Source organism: Perca fluviatilis, chromosome 10 (assembly GCF_010015445.1).
Source record: "Perca fluviatilis chromosome 10, GENO_Pfluv_1.0, whole genome shotgun sequence".
In the NCBI taxonomy this organism is placed as follows: domain Eukaryota; kingdom Metazoa; phylum Chordata; class Actinopteri; order Perciformes; family Percidae; genus Perca; species Perca fluviatilis.
Window position 1 is genome coordinate 19,176,040 of NC_053121.1, and position 27,592 is coordinate 19,203,631.

The following is a 27,592-nucleotide window of genomic DNA, read 5'->3' on the forward strand; positions in this document are numbered from 1 at the left end:
ATGGCTACAAGGCTTTTCAAGTGTGGACTCGTGGGAGAGGGAAGGGAAGTCAAAGGGTTCTTAGAAATCTGACCTAGGCACTGAGAGATATAAGAGTGTAGTATGGTATGATATAACATAAGTCTTTTTTGTGTTTTAGACAGAACAGCTAGATGATAGCCATTGAATTAACATGATTCATTAAAAGACTCACACTTCCAGTGCTACTACAATGATACACATTTATTGTCACATTTACAACATATAAAATGTCACATATAAAAAATACATTTGTAAACGTTAAGAAGAGCTTTGGTACCATAGCTTGTGATACAGTGATCTTGTGCATTTTAAATTAGTACAGAAAATGTGTTGTTTTAAATGGTGGACTACTTGTAAATACTATAGTACTGACGGTTGAAACATTGTGTGAGTGAACGCGATACAATGCAGCAGAAGACTAAAAGCATTATTTGTACATGTACACTTAAGGCTATATCTAGGTTTCTTGAGTACATTAGCCCTTCATATCAGCAAGCAACAATAGCTGCAACACAAAAATCTGTCAGTCTACACAAAGGCACTCATGTGTGCCATCTTGTGCTTAGGCAGTGAGACGCTGTATTTAGTATTTTCACTTGAGAGAGTCACCTGTCATTCCAGAAACTCATTTACTGTAACAGCCACATGTTTAAGTCAAAAGATTATTCAACTTCAATCTTTATTTTAGAGTATATTTATATCTTCATTATGAATATCCACATTTTTCTAAATAAAGTGCAAATCTGGCACAGAACTATGAATTAAACCTATACAAAACAAGTATTCAAAATTCACAAATGACATACATTTCATATAATTTTCACAACAACAAAAAAGGAAACGTCTGACACTATGGAATATGTGAGTAAAAAGAAAGTGTTGTGTCATAGTAAAACAGTGCATGTAGAATCAGTCTGACCTGGAGATAACATTTACTAAAACATTATAATACAGTTGTACTTTAGGAAAAGATGCAACCTACATTTAATTACACACTTTCCATGGCTGATCGTGGTTTAAGACATAATGCTAATAATTTCCACTAATATGGGAATTACATATTGTTCTTGTTTGGACAGTATTTTGTGTATATTTGTGTATGGTTTGTTTATATTGTTATGTTCATCACTTTCTATTATTAAAACTAATAAAATAGTTTTAAAAAGCAAAACATCTACATATCTGGATGCGAACAGTAACGGGGGAGGGGGATAAAATAATAAGAGCCAAAAAGACATATGGCTAAATATGTCTAACTAAAAAAATGCACCTATCTCATAAGTCTCTGGCTACAATAGAAAATACAGTAAACACATCTTTATTTACTGTAAACTGATTCTCTAAGAGTTTGAGGAGAGTACCGTATTTATATTATGGCCAGCTTCCAAGAGATGACTCGATGATAACATCATACACATCATTTGTAACCATTTTAGTTTCAGAGGTACTAAGTTTGATAGAAAACTCAAAAGAAGGGCAAAACATTTAGAGTGCTTAGTGGAAATACAGAGATTGCCCTCTCAGTCTCAATTCTGCTACATTCTAGTTTAATCACGTTCCCTTTTTTCAGACAGGTTTAAAAAGATAATTCCCAGTATAGTGATATTTTCTCAGGGTTCCCACATATGGCTACAAGAAGCTGTCTTCTACCTCGGGCGTCCTGGCGATGCCCAGCAGAGCGTCTCTCTCGCTGGTCTCCTCTAGCCTGTCCTCTTCTGGGAGAGTCTCAGCAGTGTCCTGCGACATGGAGTCGGTCTCCTCCTCCAGAGCCAGAGAGCTGAGGGCGGGAAGACAAAACACAAATTCACATTGTGCACTCAGTCACGTATGCGTCATATAAAGTCACACCGCATTAATGTCTGTTTGTATTGCTGACCCTGACTTTTTCCCTTGTTCTCTATCTTCCTTCCAGCTACCCACAAGTCACATTTCAACTCAAAAATGTATTCAACCATTTTGAGAACATTGAAATGCTTTGTACTACAGTGTTTTCAAGAGTTAAAAAAGTATTTCCAATGCAGCTCTTTGTATAGAGACATATTTAGTGCTCCCTGTATACCTCTTGGCCTTATGTGTATGTCTCTCCCACATGCAGCATTGCTGCCAAATTGATCTAATGTTGTTAGAGCTTCATACTTCTTTAGGATGTTAAGAAGCAAATGTCAAACATCCTAAATAAAAAATTTTAAAATATCAGTTGGCCTAATTAAAGTTATAACTGAAACTAAATTTGCATAAACGTTGAAAGGCCATAAAATATGGCTGCATCTAAATTACTTTTATTGTTGCTAAAAATAAAAATAAAAAGACTTGTTTCATCTCTTAGTGAATTTTTTTCTTCTTCCTTTTTTGCTTTGAGATGCTGCCTGTCCATGAGATCCTCACTGACATCAGTCTGTGGCCCTGGATCAACACTGCTTCTAGCACTCAAGGGGGGCAAAGCTCTCAAACCACAACCACAATGTTAAAGGTACAATCGATGATCCAAATGTAAGCAAAAGAACCGCCCCACTGCCAAAGTTCAACACACAGGGTTGGAGTCTGCTAACACTCCCAAACTGATTGACTTCTTTGAACACACAGATTAATAAACAACTAAATCCAAGTTAATTATAAATTGTGAAAAAAAGAATTTGATTATATGTAAATATATCTGGATTTCTTACAGTAAAATATTTATATGGCCTTTAAAGCCAACTTTGCTTGGCTGCATGTTTATATCTGCCTCCATAATACAGCTATTGTCTCACATCTGGATGAGTGGGTGTGTGGTGAAAAAAAAGCTGCTCTTGTTAAGCAAATACATCCTCATCTTTCTTGCAACCCCAGCATTTGGCACACATTGTAGCATCTTTTTTCAGTGGCACTGTACCTTGCAGGGCTTTCTGATGGCACGTCAGTGAAAACGTCCTCCGGCTTGGGGTCTGGGATGGGAATGATGTATTCATTGTATGAAGTCATGACTTCCTGTGTGTCTGCCTCTTGTCTGAACTCTGCGGGGCTCGGGCTCTGGCCGTATGGGTCCGGGGGCATGTACAGGGGGGATGGGGAGCCGAATGCTGGGTTGGCGATCGGAAAGGGTGAAGAGAGTCTGGGTTTGGTGCGGGCAACTGCCGGGTGGTCACTCTTCAGGAAGTTGTCATTGACTTGGCTGTATTGCTGTTGTCAGGGGACAATAGTTTGATAATTTTAGCAATGAGGATTTCAATTATTAAATAGTTTGTGAGCTTGAGGTTGCAGAGTGCAGATATGAGACGTTGAGCACCAAAGGTTACTTTAAGAATCAGTGAGGAATCAAACCGGTGGACAGTGCGTCTACTATGTGTACTGTAGACTAGTTGTCCTGTAAGTTTTTGTTCTTTCCTCCAACCAGGCACTAGAGGGCAGATAGGCTGACTGTGAGCGAATGAGTGAGTGACTGGGTAGATGGATTAACTGGTAGATATCCTCCCCCAAATATACCACAAATATATGTGGTATAGAGTTATAAGTCTAAGCTCACAGTCTAACAGCTCTGGATGAAGCAATAATATATAAAGAAAGTACCTTTTTATAGCTGTCTGTCAACATATTCCCCACACTGTGGACCAGAAATGAGAAATCAGGCCTTTTCTCAAACTTCTCGTCCCAGCACTTCTTCATGATGTCATAACTGCAACATAAACAACATACAATTACTTGTTATTCTACATTTTCATGTATGAGTTACTGGTGAGGTAACATTAGTTGCGAGGTTACAATGAGACTCACACTTCATCAGAGGCGTGGGCAGGTTTGGCCATTCGGTAGCCTCTCTTCAAAGCACTGTAGAACAACTCATTCATGGGCAAATCAGGGTAGGGGGTTCCTCCTGCAGAAAGCATTTCAAATCATAAGTCATGCACAGGCACTAACAGATTATCTTTGTTGTTCTGACCCTGATCTGTTAAACAAAAAAAAAAAATGGATCTGAGAAGTCCAATGAATGTCAGACACAGATGGGAATGGGCAGATAATGGCTGGATTGTAAGTTTGTTTTCCACCACCTTGGGCTTTAGCTGCATATGCAGTAAACTGTCTCCTTTGTGGTCATGGTAGTTTCCAAAAGTCGTGGGAAGAGGGTTTAAAAAAAAAAAGAAAACTACCCTGAACAAGGAAGTGCTGATTTCAAAGCTCAACTGTGCCTTAAAATGCGCTTGGCATACACACATTGGTTGCCACTTTAGACACCTTAAAACATATTTTCATAATTTACCAGAAAAATGAAGGAGGAGTCTGGGAATTTTTGTATGTCTCCAATAATTAACGAGGAGTCAAGCAGGCGAAAACCAATTACAACGTGACCTATATAAGCAATTAAAGAAGATGAATCCCTCTTATGTGTAAACCAGTTCTAAATTAAATTTTTTGGTTAATGGCTTTATTGTGTGTTAAGTTGCATAATAAGTCTGTGTTTGGACTCACCCAATGTAAAGATCTCCCAAAGAAGAATGCCATATGACCACACGTCGCTCAGGGTGGTGTACAAATTATGGAAAATACTTTCTGGTGCCATCCACTTCAGGGGCAGGAAAGTCTAAATGAAAGAAATTAGACATTAGACAGTCAAACGGGTTAAAACGAGTTTTTAACTTTGGTTAAATTATATCCATTACATTACATTCATTTGGCAGTTGCTTTTGGTGAAAGCAACTTTCTATAAATGCATTCAAACTTGATCGGAACAAGGGCCAGGTATCATCATGTGTTTTTTAATTTTTTTTATCCTTTATGATTTTGCCACATACGCTGCCTTTAGAGATGTAGTTGGAATCATGCATGATGTCTCTGGCCAGGCCAAAGTCACAGATCTTCACCAGTTTCCCCTCGCAGATCAACACATTCCTGGCAGCGAGGTCCCGATGGACGCACTGTGGTGGAATAATGTTAAATTAAATTAAATAGTTGTTTTAACACAGATTAAAACAAACAACATATAAAGTGTTAATCAGTGAGTTGTAGAGGTACAGGCTTTTGTTATCTTCAGACAGAGCTAGGCTAGCTGTTTCTACCTGTTTCCATCCTTTATGCTAAGCTAAGCTAAGCTTATTATTTGGCGTACAGTCGTGAGAATGGTATCCATATTACCATATTTCCCAAAAATATGGAACTATCCCTTTAAATGGAGACAAAGTCACAGAACCTAGAGGCTTGAGTGAAATATCACAATTAACTACATATTATGCAAAGTTATTTGTAATATCCTACATTCTTTGAGGCAAGGAACTCCATCCCCTTCGCCACTTGGTAGCTGAAGCCCAACAGATCGTCATAGGTGAGAACGGAAGAGTCACTGATGGTCAGGTCCAATCCGCCGCCACCTGAACACGATGACAAGGCGAGACAACAAGAAGAGGTAAGGGACAGCTCATGAATGAAGACATTGTCTTGTTGTTGGGAGAGCTCCGGCTGTCCTGTGACTGCATGGGCGGAAATGTGTCATTTTGTCAGTGCTTTTTGATCAAAGACCGGAGAGAATGCAAACTGTATTCATTGATTTAAGAGGCTAAAACAATGCATGTGTTCATGATATGCACTGTCATGTTCACACATAAATACAGTTAATTCTTCCAGAGTTCCTCTATTTTAAGCAGCAGACAAATGGTCACTGTTGGCCTCACATCATACTGTACTTCAAGTGTATCTCATCCTTCCTTGTTTCCTTTGTTCAATGTGCTGAATTCTTCATACTTATTTGCATTTACAACACTGGAAAATGAATTATTGTCAATACTCAGCAGAGTCTACAGACATACATTCACATACACAGACACACAAATCAAACCTTGTTCCTGATAGATGTCCTGCTGGTAGGGAGACTCGTATGGAGAGGGTTGGATGTCTGCATACTTGATGCTGTCCATCTGCTCCTGCATGGGCACGTAGATGGTGGGCTCGTCTTTACTCATGTCCATGTATCCTCCATCACTCTCACTTCCGAAGGACACATAGCTGGAGGAATACATAAAGTGGGAAAAAAAATGCAATGTAATAAACGGACCATATTTATTCATGGTTCTTCACCATATCAGTCTTTATTTAAGGAAGACATCTGTGGCTTTATCTTGGTATGTGACAGCAGCGATTTCATTATACAAAATATCTGTCTGTTCTTCTCACCCTTTCCTCTGGCTGAGCGGAGTGCTTCCTCCAGAGATGAGGCAGCCGTCGTCTTGGTTCTTTTCAGCATAGTACTGCAGGAGGGTGTGCTTGTTCCTGTGCAGGTAGTCCACCAGGTCACCATAGCGACAGTACTCTGTCACCAGGTACAGAGGGCCTGATTGGTGGAAGAAGATAAATCAGATTTGGGGATTTACCAAACACTAATAAAACATTAATTTCACTATAAGGCAGGGCACATTTACTTTTCGTAGAACAAAAATATACATTAAAAAGTAAATATTAAGCTAGATGTTGGTTAGTTAAATATTTATGAAGGCCTTTACAATATTATTAACTACAAAGGGGATAAGTAAATGAGTAGCCTATGCATGTATTAAATCGCCAAGACTCATCACGCATAGGTGTTCACAACAGGGGCGGCGTGGATCATTTGATGAGCTACTAAGTGTTTCTTCTCCGAACAGAATTTAGACAGCAGCATTAGCACAACATGTTTATATCTGTTTACATCTTTCCATTGTGTGTTGTATGAGTTCACACACAAAGAAAAGAGACATGGAGGATAAAACAAGCAATAAATGTCTTTGTTGCCTTTGCAAAGTACCCCCGCCAACTAAACCACCAGGACCGTTTCCCTTTGAGGAAAATGCTCACAGCTGATCTAAGGTTCTGTTAAAGGTCCCATGACATGGTGCTCTTTGGATGCTTTTATATAGACCTTAGTGGTCCCCTAATAATAAATAAAAGTCTCTTTCCCATAATTCTGTCTTGGTGCAGAATTACAGCCACTGAGCTTTTCCTTAGTATGTATTATTGTATTATAAAATGACCTGACTATCATGTGTGTTATAGCACTGGTGCTCACTGTGATGCTCACCATTTTTGGTGCAAGCTCCAAGCAAGTTTACGATGTTGAGGTGAGGGCCCAGGTGACTCATGATCTTCAACTCTGACATCAGAGCCTGAGTCTCACTTCTCCTGGCTGTAGCTGGATGGAGAGAAAAATAGAGAAAGTGAGAGAGATGTATAAAAGTAGAACAGTATGAGGCAGGTATGAGAACTAAACATACTGAGAGCAGGACACACTGCGTCCTTGCCAAACAGCTAAAAGACCTGTTGGCTAAAACTCAAACCAGGCTGGCAACCAAACTAAAGCTCAGCAGGCTGTTGCTGTCTCTGTGCTCGCAGGAATATGACGCTGCTGGTGTCACATCATTTGACAGCTATAGTATGCGGGGGGTTCTACTGCGGTCTCTACATTGTTCACACAATTACGCACATGGCTTTCAACTGTGTTTTTACATTGTTGGTCTTACATTTCAGCATTTTCACGGCCACTTTTGTGCTGGACTGGGAATGAGTGAGACCATAGGCAGTTGCCTCGACCACCCTGCCAAAGGCTCCTGATCCAAGAGTGCGACCTGAAACACAAAGAAAGGCTCATTCAGACAGAGTGTGAACGGAGCACATGGAAGACCTGAAAAGGAAGGAAGATCCTCTCTGTTCATTAAAACATCAATGTAAACACATTTCTCTGGTGGCTGGGTTGAGCAGGTTATAACCATGGTCCATGGTGACTTTCTTGAGCAGAGGTCTAACCATGGAAGGCCTGAGTGGGCTTGGGAAGCTTCCTGTTTGTAAGGAGCAGCTGACTACCAACAACACATAAGCAAAAACAAAAACAAAGAGCTTTAGAAATAAAGTGGGATTAGAGCCAACAAGACAAGTTTAACAAACCTCACTTAGTATTCTTGCCTCAACTATGCCCAGACGACCCCAAGTCACCTGGTGAGAGCTACATACTTGTTTCTTTGCTCTTCTCTAGCAGACGACTGACTGAAAGTCTGTTTAGTCTGATATTAGCAAGTGATATGGAGACATTTTTAGTTAAAACTAACAACCACTACAATGAACAACCACAAGACCTAAGCAAAAGGTTACTAAGCAATTCATAAATAAATCAACAATAGAAAAAGGGAGCAATAAAAAACAAAGATAAACCATGATGATCACATGAATTAACAGTATTGCATGAATTAATAGATTCATGTAATTTCATGCATGCCAATGCAGGTTTAAAATGCAATCCCAATGGTTATTTGCTTCTTTTTTTTTTAAATATCATTACAGTTATTTGTGACTTTAACTTATTTAGCAAAAATTTTATTTAATTAATTTGAAGTATTAATTAAGTATTATTCATCAGTGTTTATGTAGATATTATTAATCGTTTTAATTATGTGTATACACACATTTTGCACTGACTTATGACTTCTTTTTTATGTTGTCCAATTCAGTGTCAAATGATGAATTGTATTGCCATTTCAGTATTTGAAATGTATATGTTTGCACAAATACATGTTGTATTAATGTCTATCTATTAATAAACCTGCCTTTATTTTGTAATAAATGTTATATCCATACAGAGGCGGCACATCCAAGTCAAGGCAAGTTCATTTGTACAGCCTATTATATCACATAAAGTGTCTCAATGGGCTTCACATTAGCATCAGTTTTCTGACCAACCCCACCTCTCCATACTGTCATCCGCCCCTGAGGACTCACCCAGCACCAGGTTGTCTCGCTGCATTTCCCAGGCCAGGTCATAGGGCAGGTGGATGGGGTCCACATAGATGTACTCATGACCGTCCTGGCTCACAGACTCTATCACCTTCCATCTGATCTCATATCGAGGTTTCTGAGAACACACACAAACACACACACACACACGTGAGAAAAAAAACTGAAAGAGCAAAACAAAAGGCTTCTTTTGTACATTTTAATTCACTACACTTTGTATTTGCATATGACAAAACAAATGCTGATGGTTGAGTTTGTCACTTTGTTTCTCACCTTCCTCCATACAGCAATGAGGATGATGATAGATATGATAATGATGACCACTAAGGCTAAAACGGCAGCCAATACTGCCACCTGGGAGTACAGTGCTGCAACAGGCGATAGGACACAGAGTATTAGATGGAGAAAAGGTTGTAGATTCCAACGGAGAACATTTACTCAAGTTGTCTCAAATTCTCAACCGACATAAAACTTCACTGTATAAACACGTTGGCAATAATTTTATAAAGAAAGTCATAGTTAGACTGATATTTATAGCATAAGTACAAATACACATTACTTACTGTTTAGCGAAATCTTGTACTGTGTGTCTCTAAAATATAAACTTTTCAGACCTTTTTTTTTTCTACCAGACCACCATGATTGTTTAGTTTTACTCAAATGTGATAGAATATGTTATAATGATCTAATAGTAAAGTGGTATACTGCACATTTACACAGTGAAAATGAAACATACATGTCCTTTACTCCAATATTAAAACAGCAGTAAAATTGAGACATTCTCCTCATGACACCTACTGCTGGACACCAGTTTGACGTCTCTTCTGTCGAGGAGTCCTGCTTGGTTGATGGTCTCACAGCGCACCGTGACCTGCTGGGGCTTGTAGAAGGTCACCTGGCTCAGCACCTGGCTGGTTTTACGAGTCTCTATGTAGCTGACATTGTTGCGGATGCTCAGCACCTCTGGCTCTGGTATCAGCGGCTGCCACGCCGCTGTCTGGTTGCTACACCTGCAGCAGCACATGAGATCAGCGGACAGAGTCAAAAGAAGTCAGAGCAGGCGCACAGAATTTGAAAGTCAAATAAATGTCTGTGTATGGTCCGCTCCCTGGTGTTTGTTATGTGACAGTTCAGTGATGAATGGGTGTCTTACTTGTGCATGCTGTCACAGCTGTACCACTGGATGGTTGGGGTTGGGACCCCCTCAGCTACACAGGTCACCAAGTGTCTCTTCCCAGGGAGGTGGTGGTCAGTCAGTTCTTTAATCTGAGAAGGGACTACACACAGGGGGAGCAGCGGCCATTAATCATTACTGACATGGATAAAAACAAAGTCTGTCCCCGATTTGTCTGATGCACTTTCAAATGGTCTATCCTTCAAGACAGGTACTGCGGTCTAAGAACTACAAATGTACAAAAACACCCTGTATGCTGTGAGAATTCTTAAAACAGCATCTTACCTTGGACCTCCAAGTCAAAGGTTACTTCCTTTGTGGCATCTCCGTTAGTGACAAGGACGGTGTAGAGACCCTTCTGCTCCGTCCTCACCCTCACCAAAGTGAGAGTAGTGACATACCTGAGGTAGAAGAAAAGGTGAGGAAATTATGTATGAGCAGCCACGTATTTGTCACAAAGAGGAATGCAATTTGAGTAATGAATTGGGATGAGATGATTGGCAGGAGACCAAATATTTGATTGAATCTACTTTTACATGCAACAGACAGAGCAAGACTTAGTTCAAGATTTCCCTGCACAAAATGAATCATGCTCTCTCTCTCTCTCTCTCTCTCTCTCTCTCTCTCTCTCTCTCTCTCTCTCTCTCTCGATGCAGTGAAGTACCATTCAAACATGAGGACATATTTCCTCTGTTCAAACTATTTTTAGATTCATTTCCAGGGGTGCATTAAAGGAAAGAAACACTCTGGGACAATGTTGTTATATACTATTCTAAGTGTTGTAATAATATAATATAATATAATAAGTGTTTTTTGTTTAAATCCAGTAAAGTTTACTAGGATAAATATGGTCAAATCTTTCTTTTTTATTGGTGGTGAAGGGCTTGGTGGGGTTTGTTAACAGAGGAGTTGTTTCTCTATTTGGGAATCGAGCACGTGGGTGATATTTCACTTTGTCTTTTTGATTCTGAATGTGTGTTGGCAAAAATGTGAAAACATAGTCCTGCAATTACAACATTGTTTGGCATTTTACTGGAAGACATTTGTAAGTTGTGACAGGTATCTTGCGTTCATGGTTCCCGTGTGATGAATGACAGAGTCCTGCCCTCTAGAGAGTATTGTGTTTCCCTCTGCGGAGGTCTTATCTGGTGATGACTGACAAGAGCTGGACGCCTCCGGAGGCTGTCACCCTAACAGAGGTCTGGTGCTAATTATCTAAAAGTAACTTGTATGAGGTCTTTAATTGTTCTATGGTATGTAGGGAAATTTGTTTGGTGGGATGTCTCACCTGATCTCATGCTCTTGTCTGGTTGTGATGGTTTTGTCTCTTTTGATGGTGATGCCATCTTTGCTCCAGCGGACCTGAGGGGGGGGGTAGGCTTCAATCTCCACTCTCAGCTCCACGTTCTCTTGCAGCTTGGCTGAAATATTTTGTTGCTGAGCAGCCTTCACATCCACGAAGCCTTGCTCTGAGAAAAGAAAAGAATATCCTCAGCAACATAATGCAAATGTCATACACTTCATCTTGTTATTATAGCTATTATATATTTATCTTTAGGGCTATAACTACAAGTGATCTCTTTATATACAAGTAGTCATGTTATCCATTGATAATATAAAAATAGTATATACTATTATAGTTATATAATTGATTATATTCAAGTTAATTCACTGGACGGCAGGCTAGAGACAGTACTGTACTGCTTCTGTTGCTGATCTTCTGTGGCCAGACACAATCTATCTTTTCCACTGAGATGTCCAGAGAGCACTACTAATCCGTCCTAGTCTCCATGGAGCATGGCGGTTCGAGTTATTCAAGGATTTCATAAACATAACACACCTCGCTGCAGATAGAATAAGCATTCACAGACCCAGACATTCAGTGACTGAAGGAGGAAGAGAAGCTCAGTATGATGATTCCTGCTTTAATTGGCCCTCAAACTGCTGCTCGCAAGATCACATATTTGCTTAGATGCTGGACTTTCCGTTATTTTTTTATTAGTCCAATGACATTATAAAAACACAGGGAAATTGGTGCAATACAATATAACAAGAAGACATAGGACAATTGGTTGATAAAACATACGGGCATTAGGACATGAGACAAGTACAGTACAATGATTTATATTGCTCTGGGAGGTTTAATTTCTCTAGTGTTGTGACTCGACATGCAAGGTGAGGTTTGTTTGTAATGACAATGGCTTATAAGTCATGACAAAGAAATGAGGTAAAAGTTAGGAAGAATAATATATAATGATAGTAATATAGTAATGAGAACGGAGGAACTGGGTGATTTATAACGTGTGGGGTTTTTAATTGAGCATGTAAGGCACCTGGCCTGCATGCTGGAGGACTAACTATATGTTAAAGGTCGACGTCAAAAGTTCCAGACAATTTTTTTGTGTACTTGGAGTTTATTCCCAAAAGTCTAAATATAGAGCTGCTGGTTTTAAGCTCTGTTTTTCAAGGTATCACTCATGGCATCCACACCATGTGAGCAGTTTATTTCACACGTTGAACAGAAATAAATAGAAGCCATCTTCATTTCCTTTAAAAGAAGCACCTCTTTCACCTAGACTTGTAAAGGTTTACATAATAAGCAGTCTTTTCTCTGTCAGCAAAACACAATAATAATCTGTCCAGCATCAGTTTGTTTTAGTTTTGTGTGTGTGTGTGTGTGTGTGTGTGTGTGTGTGTGTGTGTGTGTGTGTGTGTGTGTGTGTGTGTGTGTGTGTGTGTGTGTGTGTGTGTGTGTGTGTGTGTGTGTGGGTTAGTCTAACCGAGCACGGTGATGTTGACGCTGGCCGAGGCAGTCTGGTCTTGGACATGCTCGTGGACATAGCAGACGTAGTTTCCGCTGTGGGCCACCGTGGCACGAGGGAAGATCAGGCAGGAGCGCATGCTCGTGGCGGACAGGACGTCTGTCAGCGGCTTAACCGCTCCAACCTTGAAGAGAGAGGGAAATGATGAGGATGTGGCATTTTATAATCATGTTGAATATGACCAAAATGTCCCTAGATACCACACATAGGTGAGTTTTGCTGCCTCCTTCAGTTACATTATTTTCAGTAAAAATCTGAAGTCTGAAGCAAAAACTGTCTTCATCATGATCCAAAAATCACATCAACCCAAAAGAGACGATTACTCCAATACCAACACCACATGTTATCACTAGAATTTCACAGGAGGATAAAAACGGAGGTGTGTCTCAACATCTTGATGCGATTTGGGCTCGGTCATGAGGCCTGAGAGTGATCACAAAGGGAAAGCTGAACAAAAGCGCTTGTTCTGCTCCACTCCTACTCACCTCTCTGTTGGGGATATCCCAGGAAAAATACACGAGCTCCACTCCGTGCACTGTGCAGTTTACTGTCAGCGGTTCGTCCTGCTTCAGGACGGTCTTTGACGCATTGATGTAGGCGTCGATGGCCTCTGGGACTGGGACGGGGAGGAAGAGGGGGTGATGATTTATGAAAACAATATGTAGAAAAAGTCTCCTTCATTGATAATCATTCACAAAATTGTTCATAAAATAAACCTTGAAATTGATATTTTTGACTCATCAGTGTTAGTCGGAACTGAACTTGTCACCGGTTCCTCTAACGAACAACACTTTACAGCTCCACAAAATTTTAAATTAAAATGTCTCCACACAGTTTGTGCAGCACTTTTTAATATGTTATCTAGCCAAAGTATTGCACTTTGAGATCATAAGGTCAGTATTTACCTCATTATCTCCTAAAAAGAACTCTGCACACCCTCCGTAGCAAGTCTTCCAGCAGGAAGTTGTGAACCAAAGCATATGTGATAATATGGGAATGAATTATACTTTTGGACTGACAAGTGCAATACTTTGGCTACGAAACTTGTAGATTGTGCTGCATAAGCAGTTTGAAGAAAAGTAATGAACATTTTATGGGCATTTTTATAGCGCTTTAAAAAGATAGACTCATTAACTTGAATAGTTTGGGTGTAGGCTGAGATTGAATTAAAAGTGGCCAACTCTGTGTGTGTGTGCGTTCCTGAGTTATCTGAAGTTTCCGCACACACGGGGGGGTTGTTCGATAATGACCACATTTTTATTTTGGGAAAAGTTGTTTCTCTCACCGAACTCTTTAACCTGAACACCTACCGACAATGCTGAAGACGTAGAAGGCCTGAGACTCTTTCACCTCCTCGTTCAGCTCTCCCCGGCACACATAGGTCCTGTCCTCCAGCCGTGCCTTGTACCCCTCACTTGGAACATAAAGTCCCCTGATGGGCAGATCAGTGTCCCTCTCATACAGGGTGACTTTGATGTTCGGGTTGGTGACCACACAGGGGACGGTGGTCTCCTCGCTGGTCTTTGTTACCATGCCGTGGGAGCTCTCTATGAACCACACATCAGGGTCTGTGAACAGAAACAGTTTTATTATCTCAATTGTGAATCAAACAATTGCTGTGTACAACTCTATATTTCATATTTAAAGTATCTTGTTTTTACAGTTAGTTCACATGACATCAGCATTTTTTCTAAACAGAAAATAATATAAGGTCTCAGTTGAACTGTGACTTTGACAAAGAGAAAGCAGAATGTTTTTCAAATTATTTAATACTTATTTATCTGTTTCCAAAGATCTTCTTGGTGCTCTCACCTCACTATTCACTTTTTTTTTTTGCAGCTGTGCATTGCATTGTGGGATAATAATGTGCATCAACGACACACTCAATCACTATGTTTCCAGCTGTTTTTTTTAGCATGCATAGTGACTTCTTTCAGTCCTTTATTTTATTACTTTACCAATGTGAACATACAACTTTTATGTATTTTTTTATTTTATGAATGAGATACTGTAATGTTCCCACTTCACCAGACATACTGAGTCAATCTAAATGTGTCTTTGATGTCAGGCAGTTTTTACCTATATGACACTAAACTAGTAAAATGACAAACCAGGCCTCACCTGGGACAAAAACAGCCACCTCCTTAGTTTCTCCAGTGTGCTGATCAACGCACTGATACACCCCTGAGTGCTTCCAGCTCACGTTCCACAAGGTCAAAGCACTGGATGTGATGCTGCTTTGCACAATTTGGTAGCTTTGACCACCATTTTGAACTTCCACTTGGAAGTACGGCACATCGTCCCTCTTGAACTCCCACGTCGTGTTCCCTGAGCCGGAGCAGTTGAGGATGAACGAGGAGCCCTCAGCCAGGACCAGCTCTTTGTCATCGGGTGTGATCTCCAGACAGCAGAGCTCGGTGCAGAAATACAGAAGAGCTGCAGTTGGCACAGCGAGATAAAAGGTCAGGTTGGAGGTCGGAGAGGCAGCAGCATGAGGTCAAAGGTTAAATCAACACTACATGCCAGATCCTGTTCTATCTCTAAATGATGAAAGATAGGAGTTGTCTGGAGTGGATATGCGGGAGGATAATGATGCCTCATCAGTGACAAATGTATTTTAAATGGCAGAGGTCAGTTTGAATGAATCAGTTGTCCTTTACATCAAAGTGTTATCTCACAGGCTGGACGGCTAATAAATAATCCTAAAAGATACTTTATTTTTTAAGTGCCTACATTTCAAGCGTCCTTAACTTTATTACTGTACATACACTAAATAAAACCTTTTGAAATAGCCTACCACCTTAGTAAGCACAACTTTGTCATAACTGCAAGTCCTGCAAAGTATGTAAGGCTAATATTTTAAGTTATGCTTTCAATCATATAAAGTTTCATTTGGATATGTTGTAAAAAGAAACAAAGGGTAAAATACTACACCTAAGCTTGGCTTTATGCTCTTTGCTTCCCTGCCAAGGAACCTGTGGTCCTGTTACAGATTTTCATCTTTTGTTTGTTTATTGAAATTGAGTTCTCACCTGTAACTGTGACTGTCAGATGGAGCGTGGATGCTGTCACCCTCCTCATGGTGGAAGCCTTCAATGCCCTTTGTTCTGCTGGACCAAAAGAAAAGATAACAAATGCTGATTAAAGTTCACGTACCCTTTTTGGAAATAGTGTACCTCGCACATTGGTCAAAAAAGAAACACGGATCATTCTGTCCACAAAATATTCAATAAAATTCAGTGGAAATCAAACAGAAATAGCATGAAAAGCTAGTTTGCATTCACCCTAAGTGAGACACAACACCACCACAGTTAACATCTCATAAGGCTTTATATCATGATGGATTGATTCCTGTCCTCATGAGCTCCTGCGGGTCAGGTTAAACAAGAGTTTAGAAAATAAATTACATTGCATGTCAGAACATTCTGCTTCCAATCAAAGAAAATGCTCTGCTCATACTAAAGGAAACAAACTAAAAGTATTTAGTGTGTTGTCAAGCTGCTTTCTTTAATTGTTTCTGGCACACAGAGTCTGAGGTGCAGATGCAGCTCACTCTGGAGGTATTTGATGCCTCGCTGCACCAGGACAGAGCGACAATGTCTGGCTCTTTTTGTTCCTGGTTCACCAGCATTCTGCCCACTAACAAACGGGTCACTGTGTGCAGCTTTGCAACACGCTCACTGGCAACAATGCTGCGTCCAAGCTATTCTAATGCCTCGCTGAGCCATTAATTGGTTTTGGTGTAAACAAAAGTGAAAATGAGGGCATTCACATAAGCTGCTGACACAGGAGAGCATTAAGGGTTTTAAGAGTTTGCTTTTGGTTTTGATATACTAATGATGTTTCATGTTGTACACCAATGTGATATAAACATCAGCATATTTTTAAAAAAAAAAAAAAAAAAAAAAAAAAAAAAAAAAAAAAAGAAAAGAAAAAAGGGGGGGGGGGGGTTTTTTTTTTTTTTTTTTTTTTAGGAAAAGGGAAAAAAAAAAAAAAAAAGAAAAAAGGAAAAAAAAAAAAAAAGAAAGAAAAAGAGAAGGGGGGGGGGAGGGGGGGGGGGGGGGGGGGGGGGGGGGGGGGGGGGGGGGGGGGGGGGGGGGGGGGGGGGGGGGGGGGGGGGGGGGAGGGAGGGAAAATTTTGTTTTGTGTTTTTTTAACCCTTTCCCTTATAAATTAAGCTAAAACTAGCCACTGAAAAAAAAAAAAAAAAAAAAAAAGGAGAGGGGGGGGGGGGGGGTTTTTTTTTTTTTTTTTTTTGGGGAAAAAAGGGAGGAGAAAAAAAAGGATAGAAAAAAATAAAAAAAGAAGAGGGGGGGGGGGAGTTAAAAAGGGGAAAAAAAAAAAGAGGGGAAAAAAAGAGAGGGAAAAAAGGGGGTGGGGGGGAGAAAAAGGGAGGGGGGGGAGGGGGGGAAAAAAGTTAAAATATTTTTTGAAAAAATTTAATTTAAATTTTACTCGGAAACGCAATCCAATTTTACAATCTCTATTTTAAGAAATTCGACTTTAGTTACGCATTTTGTAATAGATCACATGTTTTAAATTCCGCCCTCTTATCAGATTAGTTTTCATTTGTCAATTGAACAGCACCTTTAAGACTGTATCCATAAAAATGTATCAGATTGTTACAGATTTTTTAATGGCTTTATTTTAAGACCAAAAAGAGATGAAAGATCATTTTGGCAGTGGTGGCGAGGTACAAGAAGTTCCATGACTAACTCAAAGCCAGTAACTCAAACCAGAGATACAAGTTGTCTCTCTAAATTAACTGCCTTTGGCACTTCCGCTCCCAAAACGAAAACTCGAGGTGCTCCAAAAACATGACCGGTCCATTTCCTCCCCGGCCTCCTGCTTCTAATAAAAAGGGGTGAAGGATAGCGAGGGAGAGACTTTTTTTCTTTTCTTAGTTCCCACACATGCGCACATACATACATCCTTATTTATACACAATGCATGCTGCATGTGAAGCACACACACTGGCACAGGCACACGCTGTATAACACTTCAACTCCCCTCCATCTTCTTCACCATCTGCATGAAGTGGTGAACACACACACACACACACATACACACACACACACACACACACACACACACACACACACACACACACTTCTTCCATTCCCGTTTTTTTTTGTCACTGGTGTCTGTGTACAGTTCACGTTCCCACAGTATTTCTCTGGAACTTTCCCAGGACCGCTGATACACTTGGGACACTGCTGTGATGACGGCAGGAGCGGGGGGGGGGGTCACCTTATCCCCCGGGGCCCCAGCAACCAGCACCGAGAGACTGTCCACTGAGGAAGCCATACATATGCGCTTACGAGAACCAGTAACCTCAGTGTCAGGAACGATGACTTTGAGCGACAACAGCCAAACGCGGTGACGCCAAAGGCATGTGTCGCTTGGCAGCATGAGGACTAACAAATCTTAATGTGACTGGCTGCTAATGTTATTTCTGCTAAAACAAGTCAAAGTGCTACATTAGGGCTACAGCAGGATATGAATTTACATCTGGGATGAAACAGCAGAAAACTGAACAAGAATCTCGGTGTCCTTAAATCTTATTTTAGGGGTCTTTGAAAAAGGAAGGAAAAACAATGTTTGGCTACTGCAACACGATGAGGTTTTATGTTGACCGATGGGCAGGGGGGACTGAACAGAGAAGGAATCTGATCTCAAGATAGGATGTGCTGACTAGGATCATAGAGCCAGAAGGGAGCACTTCAAAAGAGTTTGGAGAGTGAACTCTATAGCAAGATTTATCCAAGATTCAAGAACACGCAACACTAACATCCAAGTTGTAGTCTTGGTGTGAGGGGATACGTAAGGGTTCTACACACAGTTAAAACATAGCTGTTTTTGTGCTTATCTCTGTCGTGGTCAGGTCTTTGTGCAAGAAAGGGAATATACACAAATGTTAAAAAGGGTCAGGACAGAAGGTTTGGCAGCATTATAGTAACTTTGGTTCTCACTTGGTAGCACCACTGAAACAAAAAATAGCTCTATGTTTGAACCATAGAGACAACAGAGTGGTGTTTGAGGTAATTTACAGTAAGAAACATCCATGATATCCATAGGTCAAGCCAAGTCAAGTGGCTCTCAAACTGAAGACCTTGTGGTGGGTCTTAAAAATGATTTAAAGGATCTGAAAAACATTTTTACAACACAGATGTTTATTGTTGTCTTTAGAATCTTTGAAATGGGATACTCCATTCCTGAAATGATCGTGGAGGTCAAAAACAAACAGTGTTTATGTAAGTGATGGCGCAGTAATCACCATGACAGATAAACTGTTATCCCACTGTATAAGTTTTCCCACAGATGCTGGGAATTTGGTGGCTGATTGACCCTTCCTGGGTTGTTTTTTTTAAACAACGCTGCTACACTCAAAGTGTCACCAGCTAATGAGGAAGAATGCTAAAATCTACCTCAGCGGGACGCACACACAGCCCACGCACCGCCCCACAGCAGCCTGTAATCCCACTTCTGGGATTATCTATATATACTATAGCTGCATGTTTTATTTAAACATCTGGCAGTGATGAAGCAGTCCTCGATGAGGTGGGAACTGCTTTGTGAACCACATTTGCAGCCAATTGTTTGCTTGAGTGTCTCCCGGGTGGGGGGAAGGTTGCATTTAGAAAAAATGGGGGGAAAAGTGTAATCTATAAAAAAAAAGAGAGAAATATGTTCAAAAAGACTGCCAAAGTGCAGCTGGTGAGCTCTGATTTCCTGTATGGGGAAATTTGGCCGTTGTGTGGGTGTAAGGCTGTGATGCATCAGTGACACAGCAGACCACCACAAACACTAACCAAATACTCATGAAGACAACAAGAGACACCACAATGAGAGGAGGACAAAATGCACATAATGAAACTTCTACAAAGAGAAAAACTGCTTTAAATAACAAGCTGCACAGAAAAGATGTAAACTCCCAATCAGGAATGAGGAAAAACAACAACAACCAAAGAGAACAACCAAACAGAAAAAAAACAATCAACATGCAAAAACAGACCAATGACAAAGTAGGACAAACCATCCACACACCACAAGAACACTGCAAACAGCACCAGACGATGGAAAAGACAACAAAGGGAGCATGCAGACATACAGAATACAATTTATGGGAAACACCACATCAAAGCAGAGAGTGAGACAGCAGAGGGAGCACACACACAGTCTTACATCACATAGAGTGATGTTTACCCCGATGAAGTGTACAGGAAGCTGTGATCTGTAAAACAAACATCTCCAATTTAGCGGTCACTTCTTTCCAATGCAAACAATTATAGCTCACAGAAGACAGACTATCCTTACGATGCTGGAAACGAAATCATGGCACTAGAATAGCCATAGAGCAGAATAAACGTACGTGCCATGGGCTTGTACTTTAGTTTTTAGAAGGATGTCAGGTTTTCTTGACATATCTGTGAACAGCCGGACTTTGGCGAGCTCTGTGGGAAAAAAATGACCCCAGTGTGTCTTTGTTCAAACAAACCTCCATTTTTATCACTTGTCTTAGACAGACCAACCCCCCCTGAAGAAAACCTTCTGGTCCCTTGGCAGCAGACCCAGGATGCACTGCTCCCAACCCCAGGCGGCCTAACTGTCCCCCAACATACTGTACATTACCCAAGCTGTAATAATGACGGATGAACTGCAGGCTCATGAGTAAAAGGCAGTTTCAGTTGGGAGTGCACACATGTCATCAACATGCTGTCAGAATATGTGAGTTACTGTAAACAGGAAGTGTGTGTAGTCTGCTTATGGGGCCTGTGTTTGTATCATTATAATCCATCTTTCATATTTTAAAAGAAAAGAGGAAGACAGTTACACTTCTAGGATTGGGAGCCCTCAGACATCTTTGTTTATGTAGAAATATCAGTGCCACAAATCTCTTTGATTTGATCTGTTTTGTTAAAACACTCTTTTCACCATCGGTGGCATGTTGAAAGCTGCAATATTAGATATATGTGCCTTTTGTGCAGTGGAAACAAGCAGTCAACTTAACAAGTTTTCATCTAAATGTAGCCCAAATTTGAACATCATTTCTAGAAAATGCAAATGAATGCTTCCGTCCACTACTGTTATGCATATTGAAGGAGTCGGCCACATCGAGATAAACAGTGCAAGTTCTCCAGTCGTGTGATATTAAACCATTGCAGAAGAAGACACCGCAACGCAATGACGTAATCAAAACACCGCCATGAAAACGATGTAGAAAACGTGATGGGAATATCATTAATGTTTATTTTATGTATTCATTTGAGGAACGTTACAGTCTCAACTCAACTCAACTCAACTTTATTTATAAAGCACTTTCAAAACCACAAGTGGAACCAAAGTGCTGTACAAAAGGTATAAAAACATAAAAGCCTAGTCTCCTTATCAGTCCACACAGATCTGATGTTGTTGTCTCTTCAGTGACGTTTATGTATGTATGTGATGTATATGCTAATTCCTTTTCCATGATCTAAAAGAGGCTGAAAAGCTTTGTATATCTGAGGGGAGCTGCAGAGTCAGGTGATAATTTTCAGTGGTTTCATCACTACAAGCAAATGAAAAATATACATCACTACAATAGAAACGCACCACCTATTTCTACACTCCAGAAACTTGTCTGTGTCATAATAGTGTTGGCAAATGTTGAGTAACTGTTTGCAGAACAGATTGAGGCTGAAAAGAGGTCTTTAGAAAGAGGTTTATTATGATAGCTGCAGTGGCTGGCAGAAATAGTTTAGAAATAGATTGGGCTCACTTACACGGACCCCCAACAAGAAGTTATACAGTTGGACACAGGATTTTGGAAACGTCTGTATCAGCAAAAAAAAACAGCTTGTATCCTGTAACGTTAGAGCTTGAAGCTGCACTAAAGCCATCTCATGTTAGCATTATCAGATTCTGATGCATTTAAAAAAGTCCCTTACTCTTATTCCTGCTCAAAAATCCCCCTCAGGGTTCGTTAAGTTTAGCATTAGGACACAGTGACTGTGAGTGGTCTTACCTCAGCAACCAAAGTGACTCTGTACTCATGCTGAGGCAACACATGTTTGGGAAACTGTGGATTTTGGTCTGCTGCCTTTCAAACAGAGTTGTAAATGCTGTTTGTAGTGGCAGTGGGATGCAAAGGGCTTCTGTGTAAAACTGACGGTTGTAGAATGACAGCATAAGATGTGGCTAGTGTTTGATATCAATTTAATGATCTAATTTTCTACTCATTAGGGAACCCAAATGAGAAAACATGATTCCTATGTCAAAAACTAAAGCAGCTGTAATTGAAGTCACGTCTATTTTTCTAGTTTCTTGAGCAGTAAATCTTTGAGTTACTATCAGTTAGGCTGTAATTTTGTGTATGCTTTGTCCCAGCCCCAGCCAATTCAAGCTGCTCATAGGGAATACAGTGATATCATATATATATATATATATATATATATATATATATATATATAGAGAGAGAGAGAGAGAGAGAGAGAGAGAGAGAGAGCAAAAGCAGCGCCACATTCTCCTATGTTTCTCTTCTGAGAGATCTGCACCCTCCTTTTTTCTGCACACCGGCCGTCACACCAACACTTGAGGGTATAAGCCCCTCAACCTTCCCCGTGAGAAATGGAGGACGCCTACACACACTTCCAGTCCCTCTGCTCTGACACACCCACACCCCCCTAAAAGAAAGAAACAGCTGAATACAATTAGGCCTGACTGGCTTTAAATTCCACTGGTTTCCCTAAACGCAATAATGTTAAAAGGAAGGGGAAAAGGAGGGAAAAGGGTGACAGAGAATCATCAATCTTGGTGATAATTTACTACTTGTGCAGTTTTGGTTATGTTGTCTTTGACATCGCAGCAAAACAATGTTGGAATAGCTCTTCTGGGTATTGTTTTATATGCATGATTATTGACAAATCAGAAGAAATGCCACTGATAAGTATCACTGTCACTCAAAAATGTTTGAAAAGCAGCGTAAAACTAGACAAACTGAGAAATACAAATAAGTCTCATTTTCCATTGTGTGGACTATTTGTATCTTCCTCCATCCTCTTGTCTCACTGCACTGTATCACCAATTCCAGCATGTTTTTGTTGGACTGAGGACAGCACAAACACCAAAGAAAAAGAGTGATGCTTTAAAGGAATCTGTTGGAGAGCAAAACTTCCTGCTGAAAATCTGGATTTTTACTTATGCAGTAAATTCAGAGAGGAGATTGTAACATCTTTCTGATGTTATACCCATACAGCAGCGGATGAAGTAGTCAAATTCTTTACTTGGGTTAAGATAGTATTGTCACAATATAAAAAAATAGTCTATTACAAGCAAGTCCAAGTTTAAAATTGTACCTAAAGCTCCTAAAAACTTTGGTTTCATCTTGTATAGGAATAGTTTGATATTTTGGGAAGTTGCTTTCTTGCTGAAAGAGGATGGAATTCTCATGTTTGAGTGGTAAATATCAAGCTGGAGCCATCCGCCAGTTAGCTTAGCTTAGCACAAAGACTAGAAACAGGGAGAAACAGCTAGCTCTGGACTATTGGCAAAATGTCTTTTTTACACTTAGGTTTTACTACAGATGAAATAAACTAGATATAACATGTTAATTAGTGAGCTTGAGTGTTGGTAGGCATGTATTTCTCTATAAAATTAAACATGTATGACTGACTAAATAAGCAGTTAAAAAACATCATTAGTTATCATTCATAAATAGTCTAACTATGATCAGATTTGTTTGACAGTGCCCTGGAAACATAAAGAGAATTTGGTTTTGTAGGTTTTGTTTATGACTATTAATCTGAAAAGTAACTATTGTTGTCTAGTACATTACATGCATATTTGAGTAAATGTACTTTCCATCACTCTGCCTATATGTACAGCTTCTCTGTTACAGTACATGTTTGAACATGACCTCTTTGCATTTTAAGGCTGATTTCCTTCTAAAGGTTTGGTATTATAACTCAAAAAGAAGCATTTTGTCCAGGAGTCGTCCTGCAGGAGTGACTGGGCTCTCTGGCTGGAGATGAGATGCAGCTGCCTGTCAGCTCTGTGTGAGTGGGTGGGAGGGAAAGAAGGAGGGAACGAGGGGGAGGCCAGATGGACGGGCAGCCGTACAGGATGCTGTATCGCAGCACCACTTAGTTCTGATCATTAAAGCTGTATGATTCAAATAAGTGTCTTAAGTACAGCATTAAAGAAGCAGTAACCTACAGGCATGGCAAGAGCATGAAACTCTTCCAAAGAAACAACAGCTCAGTTCAGCAGTATGAAGGATGAATTATGAATCAGCCAATAAGTGACTCAGAGAGTGAGTCAGATGCTATAGACTGCTATATCTAAATATAAAAAATGCCCTCACCAATACATGTAGGAATAATCATGTGATAACATGTCTGAGTGCTGGAAATGAATTTTTTACCTATATACTTCATCCGGATCTAAATGTTGCACTAGTTTTCAGAACATGTTTGCTGAACAGCTGTGTGTTCAGCTCACGGAGGATAAATCACATGAGGACAGAATGGGATCAATGTGTTTCAAAACTTTCTGCCGAGCTCAGGCTGTTACATATCGGCACATGTGAGCCAAATCAGACTCCTGGCATGATTTCTGCATGGTCATAATGTGAAGCACATTTTCTCTGAGTGACTGGCATGCGGAGAGGCCGGAGAGCCAGGAAACAGCTGATGACGAAGGATTAGGTCTGGGCCAGGGGAGTGGAGCCGACTGGCTGCATCAGGGCCGGGGAGAAGAGCTCTGCTGCAGTACATACCAGCAGCCTGACGCACAGGGAGAGAAATCACCACCGGTCAGAAGACAAATGAAACTTAACTATGTTTAACAAATCCATGCTATAAAGATGTGTCAGAGTGTACCCACTGTTTTTTAAGTTTGTTCTGTAAAAGGTTCAGCAGGAGACATCCAGCGGATGGTAAAACAATGACATGAATGCAATACACTCTAATACCATTGATGGTAAAAGTATGACATGCATTCAATTTTCCAACAGCTCATCTGCAACAACAGTATGAGACAATGCGTGGACCGAAATAGCCACAGACAGAGCCAGAGAAGATCAAAAACTTCAAAAGTAAACTCCTAAATGTAGAGGAGGAGAGCAGCAGACACAAAAACACAAGCCAACATTGTTTTGATTACAGCTTATGCTAATTCAGATGCCCCTATATCAGAAAGGTCATCTGTACAAAGGAGATGGATGTGCAGTTAACCAACCCAACAGCTTAACACCACAGCAGCCGCACATAGCAGGGAAGTGGGAGGGCTTTCAGGTGTAAAACATATGGCGGATTAGAGCGAAAAGACATGCATGCCACATGTGTCTGCAATGAAATAGCTCACATTGCTGTAATGTAACTCATTCCAGGTACTAAAACCTTCTCCTGTGATAAATGAGAGGAGATGATTCAACTGATTGTTTATGTCTGCTTGGCTCCGCGTTTCTCAGACGAGACCGAATCACAGCTTTTTGAGAGATATACATTCATAAAAAGGGTGGCCCAGGCATTGAGCTTGTAAATTCACGCTGGTATGCGTAATCTCTAAGAGGAGATCCATCCACAGATACAGAGGATGCTGGTGACAGTGATGGGTCTGATATCACAGCCACGGCTTTTCAATGAGCTTCTCCATGTAGCAATGCAGAGAAGATTGATTTTGTTAGGGCCATTCACAGGGGAGGAAAGCGGCTGATGGTCTAGCGGTGAGGACCACCGGTTCACTCAGGGTGACTGAATGAGAGCTGTATAAACAAGCCCTTTAGCAGTGAAGCACATACAGTACAAACAGCTTGTGCTATAAAGCCCAGTGTGTGTGTGTGTGTGTGTGTGTGTGTGTGTGTGTGTGTGTGTGTGTGTGTGTGTGTGTGTGTGTGTGTGTGTGTGTGTGTGTAAGACCCTGGGATACCATGTCAAACGTATTCTCTTAGTGAGAAGATAAACATTGTTAAAGTTGCACCATGTAAAGAATGAAAAGGTGTCTATGTACAGAGATGCAAGCCATCACCATGTTGATGTTTGAACAGGTTGCTTACACTCCCTCACATTGTAAGTCCTAGTGTGTACACATGAAAGTATGTGAGTAACAAACACCACCAAAAGTGACACATTACCAACTAGCAACAACATCACACAACAAAAACAGACTCAACTGCAACTCAACACTATATATGATCACACTGCATTCTGTCTCTACTATTATATGGACTATGGACTGTCTGACTTCTCAGAACTCTATGCACTTCATTTGCTAATGCACTTTAATAATGGACTAACATGATCATACTGCATTCTGTGTTTTATGTATTTTACCGCATTTCGTTGTACTGGTTGTCCTTACTTGTGTAATGACAATAAAGTTGAATCGAATCTAAACTAATCTAAAACCAGACTTTTCTTTGTCTAAAATTAGATTATTTAGCAGGTCAAAGTTATACGAACCAACATCCAGTGTTGTAAGTGCATTGTCTCTCTGGCAGACATCTATGAAATTGAATCAGACACAGTGGGCTTCCCGTGCAGGCTAAGTGAATTTTCACCACTTTGTACAGTTCATCTTCACTTCTGTCAACAGCTGCCAAGCAGCCATGGCTAAAAGTAAAATCCTTGACAGCGACAGAGAAGTAAGACCTCTTACCTTCAGAGTGATCCTAGAAGCATCGACAAGTCTTCCCTTTCTGTCCGAGGAGGTTGCCGGCCAGCAGTCGGTCTCCTCCTTCTGAAATCAGAGGAGAGACGTCCAGCTGGTTGTCTCTCCGGGGGCTGCTGCCTCAGATGTATAGATCCCTCAGATGTTCAGAGTCTGAGGTTAATCTCTGCTGTCCCGGGAGTGCGCTGGAGGAGGTACCGCTCTGAGCCAAGCTGTTTGTTTAGTCAAATCACAGCACCATGGGGTTCTCCTCTCCTCTCTCACACTCTGGACAAGTCTGCCCACCGTTCCCAAAGAGTGCTGTAAGTTTAAAAAGAAGTGTTCCCAATGGAGACACACACACTACACACGGCTTCCCTGACTCACATTCAGATTCACACAGAGGAGGGAGCCAGTGGTCCGGCCCTGGTGAAGCTAGAGTAAGATTGAGTTGGAGAGGGAGGAGAGGAGGGAATTGTGAGTGGGAGTTGAGTAAAAAGCAATAGAGGGAAGTTTTAAAAAAAAAAAGGGGAGTGAAGGAAGAAAGAGAAAAGACAGAGGGAGAAAACTTCAAAATACAGGTTGAGTTCTGTTTGTTGTTCTTAGGTAGCAGCTCAGAGGTCCAGGGCTGGAGTGATTTGTTTATGAATGGACTGGCGAGCAACTGGAGGTAAACTGAGACAGTCTCTATTGGCAACAGCAATCTGGACCACATCTAACCCCTCTATAAAACAACAAACACAATAAAAAGGAAGAAAAAGACTGAGAGAGTGAGCGAGAAAGAGGTCCAAGCTGGAAAAAAAAAAGGTTTTGGCAGAGCTCATGGTGGCCTGCTTTGGAAACAAACATGGAAGTCTCAGTTTCTCAACAACACAGATCCACTTACATAATCACACTGCAAGAATCAGGTATAAAAGAGGTTAAACACATAGGGTACTTTTAGATTGAGTGAACCCCCTTTCTTACATGCATCTCCTCTTCTGTCTTTTTGACATAATTTCTTTTTCCATTTATCCCACATAAAATAGCTCAACACCTCCCTCTGGCCGTCTGTCCTCACCCCCCTTCTGTCTCTTCTCTTTCAGCCTCTCTTTCAAACACATGCAGACACCATACAAATACCTCTGTTTTCTACATTGGCTCTCTCCCCAATTTCTTCCTTTCCCAGGATATGAGTGGATGGCTTGAAATTCATAACGCAACCCAGCAGCTGACTAAGGCCTTTTCT

At 40.7% G+C, this 27,592-nt stretch overlaps 1 protein-coding gene across 2 annotated transcripts; it reads right to left on the reverse strand.

Moving 5' to 3' along the window:
* Positions 1-207: 207 nt before the first annotated feature.
* Positions 208-27,062, reverse strand: pdgfrb (platelet-derived growth factor receptor, beta polypeptide). 2 transcript variants are annotated; one of them, XM_039813820.1, is made up of 23 exons: positions 26,374-27,062; positions 15,771-15,845; positions 14,860-15,174; positions 14,049-14,306; positions 13,224-13,354; positions 12,697-12,862; positions 11,205-11,385; positions 10,202-10,317; positions 9,896-10,019; positions 9,541-9,752; positions 9,016-9,110; positions 8,728-8,860; positions 7,479-7,583; positions 7,040-7,150; positions 6,160-6,316; positions 5,825-5,991; positions 5,248-5,360; positions 4,788-4,910; positions 4,465-4,576; positions 3,772-3,871; positions 3,568-3,673; positions 2,894-3,180; positions 208-1,798 (listed from the first exon to the last, which is right to left on the reverse strand). In XM_039813820.1, exons 2-23 carry the CDS (start codon positions 15,817-15,819, stop codon positions 1,651-1,653), a joined length of 3,309 nt encoding a protein of 1,102 aa, XP_039669754.1. In that variant the 5' UTR covers positions 15,820-15,845; positions 26,374-27,062; the 3' UTR covers positions 208-1,650. The 2 variants fall into 2 exon arrangements, with proteins under 2 accessions (XP_039669754.1, XP_039669753.1); XM_039813819.1 differs by having other exon boundaries at positions 15,771-15,848.
* Between the last annotated feature and the right edge of the window lie 530 nt (positions 27,063-27,592).